This window comes from Myxine glutinosa, chromosome 5 (assembly GCF_964187855.1).
Source record: "Myxine glutinosa chromosome 5, kmMyxGlut1.1, whole genome shotgun sequence".
Classification (NCBI taxonomy): Eukaryota; Metazoa; Chordata; class Myxini; order Myxiniformes; family Myxinidae; genus Myxine; species Myxine glutinosa.
In genome coordinates this window covers 89,148,736-89,166,736 of record NC_136265.1, presented here as the reverse complement: position 1 = coordinate 89,166,736, position 18,001 = coordinate 89,148,736, and the positions used below count along the sequence as shown (strand labels likewise).

At 44.1% G+C, this 18,001-nt stretch overlaps 1 protein-coding gene across 4 annotated transcripts in view; it reads left to right on the top strand.

The window, feature by feature from the left end:
- The window catches only part of LOC137427365 (uncharacterized), a 351,150-nt gene that overhangs the window by 290,784 nt on the left and 42,365 nt on the right, over nucleotides 1-18,001 (top strand). For 2 of the 4 annotated variants that reach the window (XM_078778342.1, XM_078778343.1), the window contains exon 2: nucleotides 13,581-13,793. In XM_078778342.1, coding sequence (XP_078634468.1) covers nucleotides 13,581-13,793 — 213 coding nt within the window. Of the gene's footprint in view, nucleotides 1-11,227; nucleotides 11,350-11,922; nucleotides 11,959-13,580; nucleotides 13,794-18,001 lie in introns of those variants that run through there. The other 2 variants (XM_078778341.1, XM_078778345.1) reach the window with 2 other exon arrangements.

Below are 18,001 nucleotides of genomic sequence, written 5' to 3'. Positions count from 1 at the left end.
TAATCCGCCGTCATGGTCTCCAATTCCACTGCTTCGCCGATGACATCCAGCTTTTCATCTCCACCAAGTCTGTCTCCACCGACACCCACTCTATCCTGACAAACTGCATCTCTGAAATAAAATCCTGGCTTCAAATCAACTTCCTCAAACTTAACTGTGATAAATCTGAAATAATCATCATTGGCCCAAAAACGCTCACAAAATCCACCCATAACTTTGCCCTCAACATCGACGGTATCCCAGTATCCACCTCCCCTCTCATCCGGAATCTTGGCGTCATCTTTGACCAAACCCTCTCCTTTCGACAAATACACTAAACAGATCACAAAGACAGCCTTCTTTCACCTGAAAAACATCGCTCGTCTCCGCTCATCCCTCTCCTCCACAGCTGCAGAAACCCTCATCCACGCCTTCATCACCTCCCGTCTGGACTACTGCAATAGCCTCCTCTATGGTTCACCCTCAACAATCACCAATAAACTCCAATACATTCAGAACTCCGCTGCCCGTCTACTCACCCATTCCCGGACCCGTGACCACATCACCCCCGTCCTTTACAAGCTTCACTGGCTCCCCATCTCCCAGAGAATCCAGTACAAAATCCTCCTCTTGACCTACAAAGCCCTCCATAACCTGGCCCCATCCTACCTGGCTGACCTCCTCTCCAGACACACTCCCACCCGCAATCTCCGCTCTGCTGGTACCAACCTCCTGACCCCCACCCCCCCCCCCCCCCATCCGGACCAAATTCAGATCCTGGGGGGACAGGGCCTTCTCCATCGCTGCTCCCACCCTCTGGAACTCACTACCTCACACCATCAGAGACTCCTCCTCACTCACCACATTCAAAACATCACTCAAGACCCACCTGTTCAGCACTGCATTCAACATTCAACCCACAGCATTTAACCCCTGACTATCACTTCTCCTTCTCCCTCCTTTTGCTTTAAATATTTCCCTATTGATTCTTGTCTTTTTGCAATTGTTGTTTTCATGTTTTGTTATGCATTATGTTTTGCACTCTGTCAAAGCGCCTTTGGGCTTCATGAAAAGCGCTATACAAAATAAATGAATTATTATTATTATTATTATTAATAAAATAAAATAAAATAAAATAAATTGATTAATCAATAAATTAATTAATCAATGAATCAATAAATAAATTAATCGATTAAATGATTAATCAATAAATCAAAAATATCCTTGACAAGTACACATACATTCAAAGTACACCGCCCCCATGCCAAATAATTAAATATCCTACAGCGCGGCATTGCCGGGGCGCCTCAGGCGCCCGGCAATACCGCAGTGCAGCTCATTGAGGCTGCATTGGGAGGGAGAGGTGTACACTAATTGATTGATTAATTGTATAATTAAAATCAATAAAAGGTTGTCACAAAATATTTTCATAATCAATTGGCTTATAGCATAACTAAACCACTAGTGCTTCATCCGAAGATGTATCTTATTCAAACAGATGTACTGCTAAAAAGGGACCAGCACAGAGGATGAGGGCCCCCCTTCAATTACACCAGGTGGGGGCCCCCCTTGAGCGGGTGGTTATGGACATTTTAGGACCACTACCCCACACCCGCCAAGGTGATAAATACATCCTCGTAGTTATGGACTATTTCACCAAGTGGCCGAAGGCCTATGCCCTCCCCAACCAAGAAGCCGGGGTGGTAGCACAGGCCTTCGTGGAAGGATTTGTATGTCGGCATGGGATTCCGGAGGAGCTGCACATCGACCAGGGTCGAAATTTTGAAAGCCAATTGTTAAAAGATGTGTGCAAGCTCCTGTCAATTAGGAAGACAAGGACAACGCCCTTAAGACCTCAATCTGACGGGATGGTGGAAAGGTTCAATCGAACCCTGGTTCAACAATTGGCATTATTTACCACCACCCGTCAGTACGACTGGGACGAACATCTCCCGTATTTGTTAATGGCCTACTGAACCAGCCGGCACGGGGCCACCGCATGTTCTGGCGCTGCTGATGTACGGGCGGGAGTTGCGGGCTCCCGCCGACTTGCCATGCGGTCCCGTGCCAGAGACCCCTAATAGACCGCCGGGGGAGGGCTATGCACGTCACCTGGAGGAAGGCATGGAGAGAGTCAATGCCTTCGCACGCTGCCAGATTTAGCTGGCGGGTGCCAAGATGAAGCACAGGTAAGACCACTGGAGCCAGGGGTGTCAGTATTCTCCAGGGATGAAGATTTGGTTCTTCAATCCCCGGAGGCGGAAGGGCAGGTGCCCCAAACTCACCTCGCCCTGGCAAGGCCCGGGGGTCATCCTGGCGCAAATTTGTGACGTGGTCATTAAGATCAAAATGGGACCTCGAGCCCTCCCTCGGATCGTCCATGCCGACCGAGTAAGACCCTACACGGGCGCACAGGCGCCCTCATGGATCGCCTTGGCTTTCGAGGCCGAGGCAGGACCCAGTACCTCTAACCACGGGGGCTCATAGTTCAGAGGACTGGGGGGAGTATTGATGGGGAATGGTACCCGGTGTGGAGGAATGGTAGTTTTACCATTCCTCACACCGGGCTCATGAGCATTAGATTAGGGGGGTGGCAGTGTTAGGCACATGGGGGGCCAGCCATGGCTACCTCCATGGGGCACCGTAGCTAGCCAAGGGAGGGCTATGATAATTGTTAGGGAATTAGATTACTTTAGAAGACATGAGGATTGAGTAGTGACATTTGTACTGTAGTGGGGACGTAGAGAGATTAGATGGATGATAATGACGAAGGGAGTGCATACTTTAATGGGAAGACAGGGAAGCACGAGTTTAGGGGAAAAGCAGTTAGTTAGATGATGCTGTGTGTGTGAGGATTTGTGTATTGAGACAAATGGAGTTGTGTTTGAGGTGTGTAAGCACAAAAGGTGTGTGAGATATTTGGTGTGCGAGACGAAAGGGGTGTGAGTTAAATGGTGTGGAATGAGTAGTGTGGAATAAAAGGTGTGGAATGCATGGTGCGAAGGAGTGAATGGGGGAAGATGGAACCCATTCACGGACACCCGGGGTGGGTAGTTTAAAGTCAGGTGGAGGGCTCAGGTAAATTTGTATGGATATTGACACCTGTGGTGCAGGTAGTGGCAAGTAGTGCTTTGGAGGGTGCATGAGTATATGGACTGGCTGGGCGTGTGCTTTAATTGGTGCGTATGGTTATTGGGGCACTCCGCCACTGGTAGTTTGTCGGCCAGGTGAGGCCGCAGTTAGGCTCTGGGAGCCAGTTAGGGTAGTTGTGAGTTGTTGAGTGGGGCCCGAGGATCCAAGAGAAGGACCCGGGTTGCCCAATGCCAAGGAGGGCATCAGGGGGTAAAGAGCCAGGAGGGGCCTTCCCCAGTTTAGGTAGTCGCAGGAGCAGGTAAGCCCTGGTGGCGACTTCAGTGGCGGAGGTGCGCAGGTAGTTGGACCTGCTAGTGGAGCCACATGACCCAGCCCCGAAATTGTGCAAGGGCACAGTATGAAAATTTGTGGGAGTGAGACCCAAATTTCATGGGCACCGCAGAGTGGACAATGGGAATCAGGTTTTTAGAACCACATTGTTTAAAGATGGCCGATTGGCAGGGTACGACCCCGGGTAGTTTAAGAGTTAATGTCAGTTAGTGTAGTTAGGAATTGAGGAATCCCCTTCACGCCATCCACAGCCAATCACCGAGGAGGACGAAGCTCCACACCAGGACCAAGTGAACGATTTGAGTTGTAAGACGCATCATGACGTAATGGGGCATTGTGTTTGTTCCATTCCTTCCTTCCTGGGGGGGATTGGGAGACTAATTTGGATTAGAGGGGGATATAGGAGACAAGACGTAGGAACGAATTGTAAATACAAGGAAGGGCTAGGGTAATGTAAGCTGACGTTTGGGGGTACGGACGGTTAGGGGCAAGCTTGCTCTGCTCGCTCTTCCGCGCCCCTCATGCTGCATTACCTTGTTTTGCTGTGTACCTTTGTGCCCTTTTCTGCTTTGCTGGTCGTGCTTTGTCTCTCCCCCCACCCCAGGACCATTTTGGAGGTGGAACTGTGCAGCACCATCGACCTGTTCAGCATTCCTGGCTGCACTTTGCTACAACGGTGCAGCCGAACTGTGCAGCACCTTGCTGCCACAAACACTTTGCTGCACCACTTACACTTAAGGACCACAAGTGTTGTGGCCTTACACATCTGCTGTGCAGCACCTTGCTGCAAATTCACCTTGCATCTTCGGACCACTTGTTTTGAGTGGCATAAATGTCACGCAGTCGGACCACATAGGGTTGGCCCTGCTGGCAAATAAATAAACGCATTTGTTGTGTATTTTTATTATGGTGTGCTAGGGACGAGAAGAATGGTAAGTTTATTTAGCCCTGAAGAGCAGGAATGGCCTGGATGCCGGTCCGGGGGCTTGCCGGTTTGATATATGCCCACAGAAGATGCAAGAAGCAAGCAGCAAATATGGACTTTTGAGTGTTTTTGTGTATTTTGCTGTGCTTTCTCTCCTCTCCAATATTCTTTCCAAAAAGGACAGGTCCTGGGTCATAGAACTGTAAATAAGAGTAGGTTCTGTGCTTGTATATAAAAATGCTGCCCAGTGGCTCTATGTTTAGTTTGACCAATTCTGGATTCACTTTATTGTGGGCGTGATTCTGTTAGTTAGCTACTCAACGCAATAGGTGGGACATATTTAGTGTTTTAAAACTGTCGCATACACGGGTTAGAGTAAATTTTAGAGGGAACCACATCTACTACTGTGTTCAAAAAGTATCCGACCTTTATTTTTCGTGCGTAAAAAAAAAGAAGCTAGGGAGGCGTTGATTGGTGCACATATGTAGGCGATCCTAATGCGCACGCGTGAATTTTTTCCCACCTGCAGAAGCTGTCATTCGACGGCAGACCGCCGATGAGTGAGGACATGTAAGTGAGCGCCGTCGGATTTTCGTTTTTGACAAAATGACGGAAAAACTTGAACAACGCTACTGCATCAAATTTTGTGTTTCATCAAACTTGCATCAAAACTGCAACTTGGTTTCTGGGTCGTACCCATAAACCCAGGACTCATCGCCAGTGATCACTGTGTTGAGGAAGCTGGGATCGCTGTTCACGGTCTCCAGCATGTCCTGTGCGATCTCCAAACGGAGTTGCTTCTGCTCAATCGTTAGCAGCTTTGGTACGAACTTCGCTGAGATTCTCCTGAAGCCCAAATCCTCCTTCATAATGGAATGAACGGTGTTGAATCTTGCGGATCGTTTCCACTTGGGAATCGCCAAGCTTTACACAAAATTTGATGCAGTAGCGTTGTTCAAGTTTTTCCGTCATTTTGTCAAAAACGAAAATCCGACTGCGCTCACTTACATGTCCTCACTCATCGGCGGTCTGCCATCGAATGACAGCTTCTGCAGGTGGGAAAAAATTCACATGTGCGCATTAGGATCGCCTACATACGTGCACCAATCAACGCCTCCCTAGCTTCTTTTTTGTTACGCACTAAAAATAAAGGTCGGATACTTTTTGAACACTACGTATATGTCACATGTAAATGTAAAAGTTAGTTCCCAGATCTTTCTCAAAACCGGTCGTTCCAATTTTTGTAGGTTTGACTCGGGGACGAGTCTGACAAGGGAGAGGGGTAGTGTTGTGGTTTTGAGTTTGGATAACTGTGCAGCACCGAACTGTGCAGCACCTTGCTGCCACAAACACTTTGCTGCACCACTTACACTTAAGGACCACAAGTGTTGTGGCCTACAGTCAGTATAATAAAGGTTAAATTTCCCCCTCATAGTTAATCACAGAAGCAACATGTAGCCTCGCGATAGTGTAGTTATCTCTTCGTATTTGTGAGCTTAGTCCTTTTCCTATGTTAGTTCTGTGTTGAGTAGAGTAAGGAGAATAGGTCCTACTTCTACTGACTATCCAGCCTCCCTAGCCTCATGCCTCTTTGTGCTGACTTTGGTTCGTTTTGGCGCAAATTAACACGAGGCAGGCCTAGGAGGGTCGGGGCAGGGCTGAATGAGGGCGGCAGAGGAGCTGACGGTAAGCGCGAGCCGCCAATCAGGGCTCAGAGGGTGTGGCGACAGCACTGCATCACAGGGCGTGGTTGGATGGTTCGAGAGGATTCGAGAAGGTTCGGGGCGTATCTATATAATCTGTCACGCAAAGCCCCCAAGAAGGACTCGTGCAAGAAGGACTGAGCGTCAAAGGACTTGCGCGAGAAGGATGAGCGTCAAGGACTCGTTGAGTAAGGACTGATGAAAAGGACTCGCGCGAGTGGAGTGAGAGCGTCAAAGCACTGAGCACCAGCGGTTGAGAGTTGAGTTCCAGCAGCGCGGTGAGCCGAAGAGGACTTTGAGAGATACGTGAGTGGAGAAAGACGCGCATTGAACCAGGATATGCGCTAATATTAAGCAACGCGCCATTGAGCTTGAAGCTGAGCCGCGTACAGTGCATTAAGCTACGTGAGTAATAATGCGCTGAGTAACCGCCAGCCGCGCTGAGAGACGCATATTTTCCTTCTTACCTCATCGGCTGCCTTTTGTTCGGGAGACGCGCTACGGAGATCCTTCCACCGCCTCCTTGCCATCTTCGCGGGACGTGCTGGGACCGTGGAGAGCCGGATGGGGCCGTTCCTGGACAACCACGTCGACGCGTTTGGCCGGAACATCAACCTGCCTGCAATCCCCTGTGTGAGTGTGACGGGCCCGAGTCTGGGAGTTAAGAATAAGACTGACTAAGTGCTGCTCAGTGTCTCTGCGTCCACTGATCATTGTATATACGTGTGGGAGTAATAATTAAACCTGTGTTCTTCCTTTTCCATTCGATCGTCCTCGTGATTTCCTCATTGACTAAGCGTGGTACGAATAAAACCACTCGAATCGGGTTCCACTACTAAGACTGCATGGACCACGTGGTACTCAATCCGCTCGGTGTACCCAAATCACATGTGGCTCGTGCGAGGCTTGCTTCCCCGCTTCCGTGGCGGCGCAGGGATTTAGGTACGAGCGAGATTTGGTTCCGAAACCCTACCTTGCGTTGGTCCGGAAGATGCGTTTCAAGTCTCTCGGTTCTGCCAAGCCCAGAAAGAACAAGAGGATTAATCCCCACTTGGTAAGGGGAAGAAGGGCGGCAGAGAACCGTAACAATATGTTATCTTACCATCAGGACAATGATACTTGGTGTGACCATATGGACCACAGCCATAGCAGGTTAAAGTTTCCGTCATTACAAAAATTCTGTTGTCATGTTCTGCCACTTTAAAACTCAGGGAGATATTCAGCTGTGTGCCGTCTTTCAACACGACATAGCAGAACCGTCTAAACCTGCGTTCCGCAACCTTTTTAGCCCAGGACCCAATAAAAAAACCCAGGCATCCAATCGCGACCCATCGACCCCCTCCCCCCCCCCCCCACAAACCGTCTCGGAAATGTCGATTGCTTATGACGTTAATATCTTGGTAAGGGTTCGTTTCATCATCTTTGAACAGTAGTACTATTCGTAATTGAACAATAAAGCAAAGTGACGACAATGATACCAAACACTGTCCTTATTTTGTTGTTATTTTGTACGGATCTCCACGACCATGAGGAGAGAGGGAGCGAGAGACCACGCCCCCCTTGAGAATGAGCAGCGATTTCGATCACAGACACCGCCCACTTGATATTATTGTCAGCCAATCAGGCGTAAACTCCCTGCCTTGTTGGCAGCTTCGGAAGAGATGAATCCGCCCCTATGATGATTCCGGATGAAGATTTAATGAAGAAGATGAAGATGAAGATGAATCTCATAGCATTCATTGGCGGTGTATCTTTTGTGAAATAGAATAAAACATTAATTATTAAAGTGACACGCCAAGATATTAGGTGTTTGAACTTTATTTAAATCTTCGTCGTGAATAGATGATGAACTTAAAATGTAACATGAACTGATAAACAAAACAAGAATAACTTTTACTGAAAAAACCCGACATGCATCTGAACTTATATCCAGGTTCAATGTTCCGTTGTCATGAACAACATTAAATAAACAACTTTCACTGATTAAACCCCAAAGTGAAACTTGCAAGCACAATTCAAATGTTCCGTTAGCAACATTGTGGATGTGGATTCTCCACATCAGTGCGATGGTTGACTTTGCATATTGGCTATGAGATCATCGATTCGGCCTTGAAGCGGTGACAATGCGATTCTCAGGTTGGCGCACAGGGCCACTGTCTCCAGTTTGTTTCGATACTTGGACTTCAGATATGTCACCGTCGAGAAACCTGCCTCACACATCCACGTCGTCGTGAATGGCATCAGGAACTTTACCGCGAGATGTGCAATCTCTGGGTACTCATGAGTCAGCCAAAACTTTACTAAAGTATCCTTCCTGAAGAGCGTGTCAAGTGTACCGTCGGACACGATGTCGATCAAGTCCTCTTTCGATCTGTTGGACAAGTTGCAGCACTGCTTAACGTCGACTGAATAAGGGTCTCGGATCCACTTCTTCTCCACGCGTGGATCAACAGGAAAGTATTCGTCAAATCGTTTGCGCAGGTTCACCAGATGTTCGACGATGACATCCTTAATGTCCACACGTTCCTCAACACTCTTGCTGAGCAGATCATCCAGGTTTTCGAACATGTCAAATTCATCATTGGTCTGTACTCTTCTCTTCCATAGATCCAGCTTTGACTTGTACGCCGCTACTTGTCATACATTACGAACACGGACTTCGCCTGCTTGTTCGTTTTGCCCTGGAACGACATGTTCAGATTGTTCAACAAGTTGAAGATGTCGGCCATGTGTGCCAATGTTGCGATGAATTTGTCGTTTTTGAAGTAGACTGCCAGGTCTGACCTAGCCACCTCCAAGAATGCGAGGACCTGGTCGCGAAGTTCATACAATCTTGTTCATGGTTCTTCAGCCAAGAACCAGCCAAATTATAAAGTCAGGAAGAAAACAAAAATGAGCGAGGTTCATGGTTGTGCAGATAGGAAACCACGGAATTACAAACGAAGGAAGAAGAACAAGAAGAAGAACATCAATGTTCATTATGGTTATAAACCCCCAGGATCAACACAGCAGGCGATGATGGAGGGGAAAGAGTAGCGAGAACATGTCGCATACAGAAATTGAGATTGAGGGACCATGAGAGGGATGGCGACAGGGATGGATCTAAACAGGAGATATGTTCAACTAGGAACATGAGAGTGGAGTGTGGGGTGATTGGTGTTCTGAGGTCTGTTGTGATGGACATTGGTGTACTGCAGACTGGAGTCATGGTTATAGTTGGAAGGGCTAGTAATTGGAGTTAACAGAACCCCACACCACTGGAGCCTTGGACTGTACACTAAACCTGATGAGAAGCGTGGATCTTAAAGGTGAAGTTATGCCACCCAGATTGATGACAGTAATGGAGTGAGGCGCACCCAGCCTTGGGATGCAGATGCCTGTGGGTCGTGGCAAATTAGGTTGAGGAAGGGGTCATGGACCAGTGGGGTATGGAGGTGGGAGAGCCCATTTGACTGTAACCCCCTTAGAGATTAAGTGCCAGGACAGCTCAGTGTTGAGGTGCAGGAAAGGGCACAGTTTGGCGATGTGATTAGAGTCCTGGGGCTGCAATTCCGGAGGGCTTGGGTCGCCTGTGTGAACAGCGCAGTTTTGGGTCTTTTCAGTCGGGGTATTTTTTCACCCTTTCACCCTAGCTTTTCACCCTTTCTGGCCTCAGGAGTGCCAGAAAGCACTATCGCTCCACACTCAGACTGAACTCTCAAACCTGTCTCCTTCCTCCAAATCCTGGTGGCGTCTGGTCAAATCAGTTTCTGGTGTTTGTTCCCCCTCCATCCCCTCCCTCATCTCAAATGGCTACACAGTTGACACCATGTGTGACAAAGCCGAATGCCACAACTCTGTGTTTGCCTCAAAATCTTGTGTCCCAAACGCATCTCTCTCGGTTCCCACCTCACCCAGTCGAACCCAACTGCTCCTGGACTCTGTGTCCTTCTCTGGTGACAAGGTGGAGAAGTTTTTGTCAAACCTCGACTGACTGCAACTGGACCAGACGGCATAAGCCCACGGGTCCTAAAATCCTGCTCTGCCACTCTATCTCACGCTCTCTCTGTTCTTTTCACCCTCTCTTTTGCTCAAGGGCATCTGCCAGCATCTTGGAAATCAGCAAACATTACCGCTTTTCATAAAAAGGTGCAAAAACAGATCCTTGCAACTACAGACCCCAATCAGCCTGCTTCCAATTATCAGCAAAGTCATGGAATCCATCATTGCTTCGGATATCAAATCCTTCCTCTTCTCCAATGGCTTGATCTCCGATCATCAATTTCGATTCAGTCCAGGTCATTCCACTCTGGACATGTTGCTTCTGCTGTCTCAACAATGGATGGAGGTCCTCAATGCCAAACAGGAAATTAGAGCTGTCTCCCTTGACATATCACGTGCCTTCGATACGGTCTGGCACCCCGCTCTGGTCAGCACACTCTCCTCCCATGGTATCCATGGAAATCTCCACGCATGGCTGGTGGACTTCCTCTCGAGTCATCGTCAACGTGTGGCTCTGAATGGGATCCTCAGCCTGGGATCGTTTCTTCATCCTCTCCCGCTCTTCCTGGGCTGACTCTGACTGGCGTTTTGCTGCCTTGTCCTGGGCTCGTTTCTGCCTACTGTGCTGTTCTTGAACAGACTCTGACAGGCACTCTGGGTCTGCACTGCATCATCGGCACAGCCACATTCTCAGCAATGATACAAACCAGCAGGGGGCACTGCTCAGCGGCACAGCCTCGCTCTCAGCAATGATACAAACCAACAGGGGGCACTGCATCAGCGGCACAGCCACATTCTCAGCAATGATACAAACCAACAGGGGGAACTGCATCATCGGCACAGCCACATTCTCAGCAATGATACAAACCAGCAATCACAGGCTTCACCGATTATCCAACAACACCTAAACAGAAGTCAAGACTTAAAAACAACCACATGTCCACAACCTTTGGTTGTTCTGAACCCTCAAGTGACGTGCCGTCACCATTGGTGCTTAACCGAATTTCAAGCTTCGAAATCAATCTTCTCTCCAGGTATTCAAGACAACTTGAGGAAGGTGCATCGTCCAGCTTGGCATGTCGGACCTCCTTTTTTCCTCCTACTTTTTCATTCAGGGTTTAATATTTTTGTGAATAAAACTTTGAAACTGGAAGTAACGAGGATAATATACGATGGGATGAGATAACGATCGAGAGGGTTCGATAAAAGTACCATGGAACAAAAAGAAGAAGAAGACGCTAGGCATGCTCGGCGCTGATCAAGGCATCAAGCCGAAGCGTGAATCTGTCACTGGAAATGAGCAGCGACACAAACTTTTTCACAAAGTGAATCGTGACCGTGAGTACGGTAGAGGAAGAGTTGTGGATATTTCGGGTTTTAAACATCTTTGTGAGTAGAGGAAGAGTTGTGGAGATTTTGGGGTTTTAAACATCTTTGTGAGTAGAACTAGAGGAAGAGTTGTGGAGATTTGGGGTTTTAAACATCTTCGTGAGTAGAGGAAGAGTTGTGGAGATTTTGGGGTTTTAAACATCTTCGTGAGTAGAGGAAGAGTTGTGGAGATTTTGGGGTTTTAAACATCTTCGTGAGTCGAGGAAGAGTTGTGGAGATTTGGGGTTTTAAACATCGTGAGTAGAGGAAGAGTTGTGGAGATTTAGGGTTTTAAACATCTTTGTGAGTGGAGGAAGAGTTGTGGAGATTTGGGGTTTTAAACATCTTCGTGAGTAGAGGAAGAGTTGTGGAGATTTGGGGTTTTAAACATCTTCGTGAGTCGAGGAAGAGTTGTGGAGATTTGGGGTTTTAAACATCTTCGTGAGTCGAGGAAGAGTTGTGGAGATTTGGGGTTTTAAACATCTTCGTGAGTAGAGGAAGAGTTGTGGAGATTTAGGGTTTTAAACATCTTTGTGAGTCGAGGAAGAGTTGTGGAGATTTCGGGTTTTAAACATCTTCGTGAGTAGAGGAAGAGTTGTGGAGATATGGGGTTTTAAACATCTTTGTGAGTCGAGGAAGTTTTGTGGAGATTTGGGGTTTTAAACATCTTCGTGAGTCGAGGAAGAGTTGTGGAGATTTGGGGTTTTAAACATCTTCGTGAGTAGAGGAAGAGTTGTGGAGATTTTGGGGTTTTTAACATCTTCGTGAGTCGAGGAAGAGTTGTGGAGATTTGGGGTTTTAAACATCTTTGTGAGTCGAGGAAGTGTTGTGGAGATTTGGGGTTTTAAACATCTTCGTGAGTCGAGGAAGAGTTGTGGATATTTGGGGTTTTAAACATCTTCGTGAGTCGAGGAAGAGTTGTGGAGATTTGGGGTTTTTAACATCTTCGTGAGTTGAGGAAGAGTTGTGGAGATTTGGGGTTTTAAACATCTTCGTGAGTAGAGGAAGAGTTGTGGATATTTGGGGTTTTAAACATCTTTGTGAGGAGCATTGTAGCTCATGGTATAGGCGGTGTTGTGCACACAGTGGGCGTTTCAATGTTTCCATGGATAACCTTCATATATGATAGATATATCGTACTAAAATAGGCAATTTAGTGTGTTTATCTGTCTGTCTGTCTGTCTGACGATTTTTGTCCGCGATACATTTGGTTGTTCCTCATCCAATCTCAACCAAAGTGTCACATGATGGAGTTTGTAGCTAAATAATTTGCCCCCCTTCCCCCCCCTCCTCTCCAAAGGGGGTTTCTGTCTGCCAATGGGATTGGGTGTTGAGGTCCATATCGTGTTCGGATAGATTTATTGTGGTGTTTTTTCCAGGTCTAAACAAATCACAAACTGGTCAAACACTTGAAATATTTCCTTCAATCCTGACAAATCTTTCTCTCTCTCTATCTGAAAGTACCGTCTGGCAACCTCTTCCCCCTCACGTTTTGAATTTTGGGATTGCCGATTCTTCTTCCTCTTTCCTGTGTAAATACGCTCATTGAATTTCCAAATAAACTTCACTTTCCTCGTGTTCAAACTCTTCAATGATACAAAGGCTCTTCTTTGAAACCTGTAATACAGGTGAGTCAGTCCTACTTCCCAGTGTGATGAACATGAACTGAATTCCCACGGACATGTTCCAGAGGAATGTTGTTGTTCCATCCGATTTTATTTAAAGTGGTTTCTTATTTATTACCTGAAAGTTATTGATGTCCGGAAACTGTCCGCATATCAGCACACCTGTGGCATGGATTACCTGTGAGCACAAATACTCCTTCATACACATCCCCTGCGCTTGTGTTTGAGGCCTTCTCACCATTGAATGTCCATCATAAAATTGCTGAACACGTATTTTACAGAACGATCTAAACTTTTTAATGGTTTATATGCGGCCAAATCAACATTCACATCAACATGTCGTACAATTTACAGTATTGTCTTCGGACATGCAATTTTGTTTTTGGGGGGGGGGGGGGGAGGGGGGGTCACAGGGTGTGGCGTTATTGTGTGGTGAAAGTTTAAAGTTCTGTAACTGATTTAAGCAGAAGATAAGGCCTTAATTATGGAGGTACTTCACATATTGGCACTTTGTCAGATCAAGGTACTCAGAGTGGACTAAACATGAAGAGTGGTATGTTTCCCTCCTCTCTGAAGGTTCACCCACCATGTCCGCTCAAGTTGGCTGTGAGAAGGATTCCTGTGATGTGCAGCCGGAATCGGAACAGCCGACAGTGCTCGTGTGTGGAATGAAGGTTGAGGAGCTGGAAGGATTTCCTGAGATTCTGCAGATAAAAATAGAGGATGTGAACTCCTTTGGTCTGGAGGAGGAGGAGGAGGAGGAGGAGGAGCAAAGCGACCAGCCGAATGGTGAGTTCTGTGACTACTTCTGATGAGATCTGTGTTTGTTTGGTGAGCTTTTTTTTCGTATACTTGAAAGAGGCTCCTGGAATACCAAGAGCAAAAAAGAAGGGAACAAGTGCAGATACATTCAACGGACACCGCCACCATGCCAAATAATTAAATATCCGACAGCGCAGCATTGCCGGGGCGCCTCTGGCGCCCGGCAATACCGCAGTTCAGCTCATAGAGGCTGCATTGGGAGGGAGAGGTGTACAATAATTGATTGATTAATTGTATAATTAAAATCAATAAAAAAAAATTCACAAAATATTTTCTTAATCAATTGGCTAATAGCATAACTAAACCACGAGTGCTTCATCCGAAGATGTATCTTTTAGAAATTTAATTAAATAAATCATTAATAAAAATTAAATAATTAATTGATTAATCAATAAATAATTAATTCATCGATTAAATGATTAATCAATAAATCAAAAATATCCTTGATAGCCACATCACTTGCACTGTCATGTCCAAATATTAGCTTCCGAGCTCAAAAGGTGGCTGAGATATTGGTGAAATGAGAAAGAAAATAAATAAATGATTAATAATGAAAATAAATAAATAATAATCATTAAAAAATTAAATTATTAATCAATTCGGTCATAGAACACATAAACCACCACCATTTCATCAGAATCTGTAACTTAAAAAAAATAATTTTAGTCATTAATCGAATAATTAAATAATTAATCGATTAATTGATTAATTAATAAATCAAAAATATCCTTTGCAGCCAAATCACTTGGTCATTGGCATGTCCAAATATCAGCTTCCTAACTCAAAAGGTGACTGAGTTAATGGTCAGAAGAGAAAGGAAATTTGATTAATTAAATAAGTACTTAATTAATCGTTAATAATTAAATAACTCCTCAATTAATTGATTAATCAAAAAACAAAAAATACAGTTTTTGACAAAGCACTTTTTCACTATTGTGCCGAAATTTCAGCTTCCTAGCGCAAAGGATGGCTGAGATATCGACCGGACAACCAAACAAACAACAAAGAAACCAGAGTGAAAACTGAGTACTCTCTTTCAGCGTGCGTCACTGCCGAGCCCCCTTTGGTGCCTGGCAATGACGATTTGCAATGCCTGGAGATGGCATAGGAAAGGAGCGGTGTACAACAAACAACCAGAGTGAAAACTGAGTACTCTCTTTCAGCGTGCGTCACTGCCGAACCCCCTTCGGTGCCCGGCAATGACGATTTGCAATGCGTGGAGGTGGCATAGGAAAGGAGCGGTGTACAACAAGTGCAGACAAGTACACATACATTCAAAGCACACCGCCCCATGCCAAATAATTAAATATGCTGCAGTGCGGCATTGCCGGGGTGCCTCCGGCGCCCGGCAATACCGCAGTGCAGCTCATTGAGGCTTCATTGGGAGGGAGAGGTGTACACTAATTGATTGATTAATTGTATAATTAAAATCAATAAAAGATTATCACAAAATATTTTCATAATCAATTGGCTAATCGCATAACTAAACCACGAGTGCTTCATCCGAAGATGTATCTTTTAGAAATTTAATTAAATAAGTCATTTATAAAAAAATAAATAATTAATTGATTACTCAAAAAATAATTAATCGATTAATCAATAAATAATTAATAGATGAAATGATTAATCAATAAATCAAAAATATCCTTGATAGCCACATCACTTGGTCATTCATGTCAAAATATTAGCTTCCCAGCTCAAAAGGTGCTTGAGATATTGGCCAAATGAGCAAGAAAATAAATAAATGATTAATAATGAAAATAAATAAATAATAATCATAAAAAAATTAAATTATGAATCAATTTGGTCAGAGAACACATAAACTACCACTATTTCATCAGAATCTGTAACTTAAAAAAAAAAAATTTTTTTGTCATTAATCGAATAATTAAATAATTCATCGATTAATTGATTAATTAATGAATCAAAAATATCCTTTGCAGCCAAATCACCTGGTCATTGGCATGTCCAAATATCAGCTTCCTAACTCAAAAGGTGCCTGAGTTAATGGTCAGAAGAGAAAGGAAATTTGATTAATTAAATAAGTACTTAATTAATCGCTAATAATTAAATAACTCCTCAATTTATTGATTAATAAAAAATAAAAAAAATCGTTTGTGACAAAGCACTTTCTCACTATTGTGCCGAAATTTCAGCTTCCTAGCTCAAAGGATGGCTGAGATATCATCCGGACAAACAAACAAGAAAGCAAGAAAACAAGAAAGCAAGAAAACAAACAACCAGAGTGAAAACTGAGTACTCCCTTTCAGCGTGCGTCACTGCCAGACCCCCTTCGGTGCCCAGCAATGACGATTTGCAATGCCTGGAGATGGCATAGGAAAGGAGCGGTGTACAACAAACAACCAGAGTGAAAACTGAGTACTCTCTTTCAGCGTGCGTCACTGCTGAACCCCCTTCGGTGCCCGGCAATGACGATTTGCAATGCGTGGAGGTGGCATAGGAAAGGAGCGGTGTACAACAAGTGCAGACAAGTACACATACATTCAAAGCACACCGCCCCATGCCAAATAATTAAATATGCTGCAGCGCGGCATTGCCGGGGTGCCTCCGGCGCCCGGCAATACCGCAGTGCAGCTCATTGAGGCTGCATTGGGAGGGAGAGGTGTACACTAATTGATTGATTAATTGTATAATTAAAATCAATAAAAGATTATCACAAAATATTTTCATAATCAATTTTCTAATCGCATAACTAAACCACTAGTGCTTCATCCGAAGATGTATCTTTTAGAAATTTTATTAAATAAGTCATTTATAAAAAATTAAATAATTAATTGATTACTCAAAAAATAATTAATCGATTAATCAATAAATAATTAATAGATGAATTGATTAATCAATAAATCAAAAATATCCTTGATAGCCACATCACTTGGTCATTCATGTCAAAATATTAGCTTCCCAGCTCAAAAGGTGCTTGAGATATTGGCCAAATGAGCAAGAAAATAAATAAATGATTAATAATGAAAATAAATAAATAATAATCATAAAAAAATTAAATTATGAATCAATTTGGTCAGAGAACACATAAACTACCACTATTTCATCAGAATCTGTAACTTTAAAAAAAAAAAATTTTTTTGTCATTAATCGAATAATTAAATAATTAATCGATTAATTGATTAATTAATGAATCAAAAATATCCTTTGCAGCCAAATCACCTGGTCATTGGCATGTCCAAATATCAGCTTCCTAACTCAAAAGGTGCCTGAGTTAATGGTCAGAAGAGAAAGGAAATTTGATTAATTAAATAAGTACTTAATTAATCGCTAATAATTAAATAACTCCTCAATTTATTGATTAATAAAAAAAAAAAAAAATCGTTTGTGACAAAGCACTTTCTCACTATTGTGCCAAAATTTCAGCTTCCTAGGTCAAAGGATGGCTGATATATCGCCCGGACAAACAAACAAGAAAGAAAACAAGAAAGAAAACAAACAAGAAAGAAACCAGAGTGAAAACTGAGTACTCTCTTTCAGCGTGCGTCACTGCCGAGCCCCCTTTGGTGCCCGGCAATGACGATTTGCAATGCCTGGAGATGGCATAGGAAAGGAGCGGTGTACAATACATTCAAAGTACACCGCCCCATGCCAAATAATTAAATATGCTGCAGCGCGGCATTGCCGGGGCGCCTCCGGCGCCCGGCAATACCGCAGTGCAGCTCATTGAGGCTGCATTGGGAGGGAGAGGTGTACACTAATTGATTGATTAATTGTATAATTAAAATCAATAAAAGATTATCACAAAATATTTTCATAATCAATTGGCTAATCGCATCACTAAACCACTAGTGCTTCATCCGAAGATGTATCTTTTAGAAATTTAATTAAATAAGTCATTTATAAATAATTAAATAATTAATTGATTACTCAATAAATAATTAATCGATCAATCAATAAATAATTAATCGATGAAATGATTAATCAATAAATCAAAAATATCCTTGATAGCCACATCACTTGGTCACTCATGTCCAAATATTAGCTTCCCAGCTCAAAAGGTGCCTGAGATATTGGCCAAATGAGAAAGAAAATAAATAAATGATTAATAATGAAAATAAATAAATAATAATCATTAAAAAATTAAATTATTAATAAATTTGGTCAGAGAACACATAAACTACCACTATTTCATCAGAATCTGTAATTAAAAA